Source organism: Halyomorpha halys, unplaced genomic scaffold, assembly GCF_000696795.3.
Source record: "Halyomorpha halys isolate HHAL.00 unplaced genomic scaffold, Hhal_1.1 Scaffold946.1, whole genome shotgun sequence".
Classification (NCBI taxonomy): Eukaryota; Metazoa; Arthropoda; class Insecta; order Hemiptera; family Pentatomidae; genus Halyomorpha; species Halyomorpha halys.
In genome coordinates, this window is record NW_027107439.1 from 567295 (window position 1) to 575013 (window position 7719).

The following is a 7719-nucleotide window of genomic DNA, read 5'->3' on the forward strand; positions in this document are numbered from 1 at the left end:
GTTCTTGTTTATCTGAATCCCTGCTGTACTGAAAGAAAAAAATTTAGCAGCATAGTTTCAAAGTTTTATAGTTCACATTATGGTAGTTATATTTAATAATGAATAGCTTATAAATAGATACCAGAGATTGGTCATTGATAAGTAAAGGAGCAGTTTGCATTGGTCTGCAATGAGCCTAAAAAAAAAAAATTAATGCTATCATAATTTGGAAGAATTATAATCCAGGTTTTAATAATATCATAGGACAACAAATAGACCCTAAATTGTTATATCCTGTAAAATTACAGTAAATAGTAGAGAAATTTTTTTATGATTCTTTAAAGGCATTATGATAAGAATATGAGTAACAAATTACCATACTTAACAAAAATTAAATAAAGAATATTTCAAGAAATATTTGTTATGGAATTTCGGGAGGGGTTTCATAAACAAAGACAAAGAGTGAATGTTTCCGCTAATAGACGCCACGACCCACTGCCCCATACAAAGGTTTTCTGTCAGAGGGCAATGTCGCCAACTACTGTTTTATTTACAAATCAAATAATAATACTAATTTTCTACAATATTTACCTCAGGTTGGACTCTTGTAGTTGATTGTCCTTGTTTAACTGAATCCCTGCTGTACTGAAAGAAAAAAATTTAGCAGCATAGTTTCAAAGTTTTATAGTTCACTTTATGGTAGTTATATTTAGTAATGAATAGCTTATAGATAGGTACCAGAGATTGGTCATTGATAAATAAAGGAGTAGTTTGCATTGGTCTGCAATGAGCCTGGAAAAAATAAATAAATGCTATCATAATTTGGAAGAACTATAATCCAGGTTGTAGTAGTAGTATGGGATAACAAATAGACCCTAAATTGTCATGCCGTGTAAATAGAAGAGGAGTTTTGTTTTGAGGTATTGAAATAGGTTCATGAGGATAAGAAGAAACAATTTATCACACTAAACAAAAATTAAATACAAAATATTTTAAGGAAGATTTAACCTCAGGTATGGCTTGAAATCCTTGAAGAGATCCATAAGTATTAACTGGTGTACTTTGAAGGTCGAATCGAATTCCAGCCCTCATTCCTGGATAATTCTCTGGCTGATTTAAAAATCAATACAGTTAAAATTCAAGTATAGTATTTAACTCAATAATAGATTATTTTAACTATGTACTATAATATATAATTATGTAGTTGTTCTAGATCTGTTCCTAACTTTTTAACTGTAAAACATTTTAAGTTTACCTTGAGTAAAGTGTGAATTGAATGAGAATCAGTCAAAGAAGAGGGCTTCAAAATTGAAACTTTGCTTTGAAAGTAAGTAAAATTTTTTTTTTATTTAGTGTTTAGTAAACCAATTAAACTTTTTACCAAACGAAAATTAAATACAAAATGTTTTTGCATGATTAACCTGATCTATAGTCTGAACTCCAGTTGTTGACTGTTCTGGTTTAGCTGAAACCCCACGGTCCTGAAAACAAAAAAAAAAAATGCTTAAGCATAATAACTTTGAAGTGCAGCAGTACAATGAAAATAATTTAATAAAACATAATACTTTACATGGACAATAAGACCAGCTTGAGTCCCAATGGATGATTTTTCCTGGGCAAATTTTAATAGTTAAAAGAAGTAAACTTGTTCTCTTTATTAAAATAATTTATTTTATGGAAATACTTACTACAGGTAATTGAAAACTGACATGCTTCATCAAATTGGTTTGCGATTCCTTTGACAGTAATGTCTAAAATATATTTATTTTACATTATAAATTACAATCACTTTACTTATAATATAATACACTTAGTTCAATAATGAAAGTATGTATAAAATATCAGACTGGGTGCCAGAAGTTGAATGACATAAGAAACAATTTTAGGATACTGTATATAGTTTTTTTTATATTAGTTTATAAACCAAAATAAATTTAAACAATTGTTCCTTCTTAACAGTTTATAGAAATTATCTTTCATTTAAATTAATATTTTATTATAATTTTTTATTTGAATTGTCTTGGGCTAAAAAAGTTAAATAATAATAAAGTATAATTAAAATACACAGTAATTTCAAAATTTTCATCAAATTTCTTATCCCCTTATTCCTCATATCTTTTTACAAGGATTTTCTATTGTTTAGAATATTTATATTCTAGTTGATTAGTAACAACTCAAATTTTTGTAGTAAAGTTAGGAAAAACAAATTGAAAATTGTTTATGTTTATAACTTTATACTGAAACTAATAAAATAATTACACTTAAAGCACTATGGTATAATATTTCATTTTGAGTTAAAGGCTATTCCATATATGATCTAACCCTGAAAAATTATCTGCGCTGTGATTCCCAGGAAAGAAGTATAGGACCCAGCACACACATACAAACAATAATAATAAACAAAAAGTAATAAATTTTGACATCTCAATGAAGTGTAATTTGTTTTTTTTTAAAAAAGATCCATTTCTACGCATAACTAAACTTGTTGAAGATAAGTTTCTCTTTACCAATTTTATCATTATACAAATAAAGTGGATTACAGTTTTATTGACTTCAACTCTGATCCAGAGTTGTTTTTCTTTTTTCGCAATTAACAATTGGCTAATCTGAAGTTTCACCTAAATGGTTCAATGCTTCCAATAATGTCCTTCTAATGAGGAAAATTTGAACGACAGAGCTCCTTTTGGCACTGGGGTGCCCCAAAATGAAGTGATTTGGTTTATTTCATTTATTGCTATATATTTTTTTGTTGGGGAAGAAAATTTCTAAATCTTTTATTTTTATATCATTATCACAGTTGAAAATTCTCTATGAATGCAGTATGGATAGTAAATATGCTGCAAGAAACATGGAAATTGTGTTTTCAGAATCCAGAATATTAAAACTTAATGCCTCCCTATAAGACTAGAATCTAGTTTGAACTTTTCCTGAGGAATAAATACTTAATCTTGATAATATATCATAAATTACTTTTTCAAAGTCAACTTGTGTGCATTTTGAGACACATGAGTTCATTGTGGAAAGAAGTAGCTGCCCTGCTGTATCATCAACCTCCACAAAACATTCTCGAATGCAATACTTGACATCAAGGCTGGATAGTGTTGCAGCGATTGCCCAAGGAAATTGCAACCCTTCGAACAGCAGCTTCCCTAGAGTGGAAAGGCTGATGGCGATGTCACCCCTGGGAAAGGAGAAGTCGTCTCTCAGCCAGACACTCAGGAATGACGACTTGATTTGTGGAACAGTGGAGGAGACTTCAAGTAGCATTTTGATCAATTGCAAGTTTCTTTCTTTGAGAGCATATAGAAAGGATATTATGATCGTCTGTGCGGTAGTCATTTCTGCAGCCGTGTTCTCGGGTGGGTAGATGGAGCTCTGGGTGGCGTATTGGATGGCCGTGATGATCCTGGCATCGGAGCTCAGGGCCTTCAAAGTCATACTTGGGGAAGTCAGCCACATTCTCTCCTCAGCTGCAAATAACATGTTAAGATGATTTCGTTTTATCAAGGAAATAAACCCATAAAGTTAATGAAAACCAAAATTTTGAAACTCCTTCAAAGCTTGCGAATAATAAAAAAATAAATAAATGTATTTTTAGTGCTTCATATGCCTCGAAAAAAAAATTATGAACTTTAGTAAAGAAAACAATCAATTATACTTCAGTATTTACTAATAGCTAATTAAAGGGTTTTATCAGGGAGCTTAACCTTTCAGGAATGTTTTATTGTAGATTATATTCTGAAAGTATTCTTAGTTTAACATTACTTTGAAGGTAAATTAATTTCAGGAGGGATGTGGTAATTCAGAACATGATGTAGTTCCAAGTTGAGTATCCTTATCGAAATAAATAATTGTCATAATTTCGCTGCTTTTCTTGAATAGTGGCATATCTTAAAAAAAATTTATTTGAATTAGAAGTATTTTAAAGATAGTATGGTAGACTGCTGTTACTTTCTTCCTGACATCGTTATATATTCTTTCCTAAAGCTATTAAAGTTATTACAAATCAACTCTAGTCTACGGTATAATTTATGGAATAACAAAATTTTAAAAAAACTTATATTTATCAGATTAAATTAAATTCAATTCAAGAAAAGCAGCGATATATACACAAACATGGGGAAAAACTTAGGAGCCGACTAAATCATGACTGAATGACCACAAAATCACTTACTAATGGCAATCACTGCCTTGATTACTTGCCTTTTATGTGTACATAAAAGGCATCTAGGTGTATAAAGATTCGTATTAAAGGAGAAAGGCAACTAAATACGTGAAATTACCTTAGCTAAAATTAAAAAACAATGAAAACACACGTTCCGCTTCACAAGATGTCAGAGTAACACTGGGACGAAAATATTATAGTATCTCATCATTTCAACTGACAATGACTCAAGAGGAAAGGAGATAAAGTAAATAAAACAAATACTTCTTATCTTCAAGAGCTATATTTATATTTATGCTATATTTACACTTCACTTCGATCACTTTAATTTGTTATTTATTTAAAAGCAAACAATAAAATACCAATAAATTTTAATCATGGTTGTTCATATTAAAGAGGAAAACCTATGTTATTAATTTTGTTATATTGACATCTCAGGATTATGGTGAACTTATAAGAGTATTGCCCGTATTCATAATGCAAATTTTTCCAATTAAAAGTTTCCACTTTTCTCCCATTTAAATTACGTAATTTTAGAGAATACTGTATTATTTCAGCAGCTGATGTGCACGTTCTGATAGAAAATAACTCAATGCTTTAGTGGACTAAACAACACGAATAGTAAAAGTTCTTTAAAAGCCGGTATTCAACTTATTCAAGAGCTCTTCATCCAAAGTTCATTTAACTAAAGAAAAAACTAAAATTTTCACTTACTTTTCCGTTATCTCTCAAAATTTTTAAAACTATCAACAGTATAAAAAAAAATTAATTTTTTTAAAGCATTATAAATTCACTAAAATTTGTGCCCTAATTTAATTCTTTACGTTCGATATTTTCTGAGACACAATTTTTCAAACACTAATATGTTTCCGAATATGTAGGGACCTTTTTTTACATATTTTTGCAAGTTAGTTATTATAAATTCTCAGGTAATTGATCATTATAAACTTCTTTATGGGTCATTTAACGTGCATTAAATTTTAAACTCTATCAAAATTATGACCCTGATCATAATGGTTTATTGAATCTCGAAAGCTGGTTTGGGTGATGGTCAATAAATTTACAAAAATAGCAGAAAAAAATAATTATCTTTTTTGAAGACTGACTATTTCAATAAATAGAAAGAAAGAATATATTTTAAAGAAAAACTTCAAGAAATTCAAACAACAAATTATTATCTGCTCTTTTACTATCTTTTTTAACCTCCCACACGAACCATCTTCCAGCAATGAACACATATGGTCAACTAATTATCTTCCTCCATAATAGTTTATCTACTATGAATTTACTATTGCCCTAAAGTTCTACGTAGGGGAGATACGTCGTATCCCTACGTCAAGAACTCATTTCTATATTTAGCAACAAAGTTCTACCAATCGAATGATTTTGATTTATTTGAATAAAGCTCGAAAGAGAAATTAGGAAATACTATATTCGAAAAAAAACATTTAAATCAAAAAATACAAATTTACGTTAATTTTGAGGGGAGTGAAATCGGATAAGAGATGATTATTAAATTAGTTAAATGAATACCTGAAAGGCTAAAATGTATAATTAAACAAAAAGTATTGGCATACTACCAGTAAATCAATTTAATTCTTTTTGGGTGCTATCGATGGATTGTTTCTATAGAAGTTTGTATCATGCCATGAACATATATCACATTTACTAGATGTATTTTTGTGTAAATACAGTTGTAAATATAAGTAAATAAGTAGACAAAATATAATTTAATTCTGTATTTCATGTATTTATAAATTTAATTGTGTATTTCCGAATATTGTTGGCAACTATTTTATTGATAATTTTATTAGAGTTTTGTTAAAAATGTGTAAAATAAAATTATTTTTATAATAAATTTAGTTTTGGTTAATGTTTAGTATCTTTTTAACATCAACGAATGAGTAATAACTCCTAAAAAAATAGATAAATTAATTTAAAATAGTCCCAGTGAATTCAGAATATTTTCGACACATAGTGGATTTGATTTGCATTTTTTGAAAAAATATTATATATTCTTCCATTCTTGTAATGAGAGAATTATCAATGTCCAGTAAAAATAAATGACAGGGGTCGAAGGTAGTGGATTATGGTACTAATATTTGTGAGATGAAGCAGCTTGAGATCAATAGTGACATCAACAATTACTACCACCTACCGTCTCTCCCCACTTCTGAAATGTTTTAAGTTGATCACTCAAATATTAATAACTGATAATTTAACTTCTAACTAAAATATTAATGATTTATTATTTTATGATTTAATTGTGATTTTATAAGGGTTTAGCCATTTGTTAGCTAAATACAAAGGAAGCTGACTACAATGAATAATTATTACAAATATGTTGGAGTTCCAAAAAAAATATAGTACTTATTAATGCATTATGAATTAAGAAATCCAATACACAGATGTTTAAAGAAGTTTATAGATATTAGTAAATAATGAAAACTTGATAAGTTAGTTAGTACCGTTTGCGGGCTGTAGGTGCAGTTTACATTTACAGCTTCGGCTCCATTGCGTCCTCAAGCTTCTTCTAATACGTTTGGTGTTTGTTACCAACTTGCTTGTTTCTAGTCAGTTTTGATTACTTCATTTACAATTACAAAATGCCTTCATTTGAGCAAGAGAAATTCGATGGTATGTTGTTGGCTATGGCCCAACAACATGAAGGAATCAAAGATGTAAGTTGCTTAAGTTAGTCTTGTGTGGATGATTCATTTCATGTATAGCCATTCAATTTGATATAAGAATATCCTAGAGTCACAAGTTTCACTATGTTAGTGAATAATAATTGGTTCTATATTGGGATAATTAAGTGTAAAATTTCAATGGATATCTTATTTTATTGGTTGGAAAATATATGAATTCTCTCACTTCATTTATTAAAAATAATTATTTATGATGTATTAGGGAATAAGGTAATGAAAGAGATATGCTGTTGCTAGGTACTGTTATATTGATTTTTAAACATTTTAATTAATGTTAGTAACAACCAACCATTGTTACCAAGGATTTTGGTGACTTTAATTTAAACCATGAGTTCTAACACTATAATGAACAAAAATAGACAGGATTCTTGAATACTTGGTTAGAATGAATTTTACCAGAATACTACTTTCATAGATTTGTATTAGTACTCACAACCATATACATGGTGCAATAAATAATATCTTGTAAAGTAATTCATCTACAAAGTAAGGGGAAAAGCTGTTAACAATACAAGTTAAAGAGAGTTGGATGCACTTACTCCTGTATTTTCATTATCCTGTGATGCCATGTTTTCATTATAATTATTTGTGACCAAAACTTAATATCATTGAATATCTTAAACTACCAAAAACTTTGAATTGATATTAGGTTTATAGTTGAGATATTCTTATATTTGTTAAAATACAGCAATGAGATTTTGAATTAATATTAGGCTTATAGTTTTAGAGATCTTTCTGTATTTGTTAGTTGCAAGCATTATTAAAGTTTAGTAAAACTAATAATCATACAATCAATGATTCTCAATTAGTCTCTGACCGATTGTTAATCTCAAGTTTTTTAGTTTGCATATCGACTGAGGTATTGTG

At 28.9% G+C, this 7719-nt stretch overlaps 2 protein-coding genes across 2 annotated transcripts in view; one reads left to right on the forward strand and one right to left on the reverse strand.

Moving 5' to 3' along the window:
* Positions 1 to 4066, reverse strand: part of LOC106687334 (uncharacterized) — a gene marked incomplete in the record, with an annotated part of 10499 nt that extends 6433 nt beyond the window's left edge. The window contains 8 exon segments of the mRNA XM_067045723.1: positions 577 to 624; positions 718 to 771; positions 988 to 1089; positions 1401 to 1460; positions 1550 to 1591; positions 1668 to 1730; positions 2950 to 3449; positions 3687 to 4066. Coding sequence (XP_066901824.1) covers positions 577 to 624; positions 718 to 771; positions 988 to 1089; positions 1401 to 1460; positions 1550 to 1591; positions 1668 to 1730; positions 2950 to 3438 — 858 coding nt within the window.
* A 2541-nt stretch (positions 4067 to 6607) lies between these two features.
* nudC (nuclear distribution C, dynein complex regulator) overlaps positions 6608 to 7719 on the forward strand; it is a 26342-nt gene continuing 25230 nt past the window's right edge. The window contains exon 1 of the mRNA XM_014431143.3: positions 6608 to 6825. Coding sequence (XP_014286629.1) covers positions 6751 to 6825 — 75 coding nt within the window. The 5' untranslated portion in view covers positions 6608 to 6750. The remainder of the gene's footprint in view (positions 6826 to 7719) is intronic.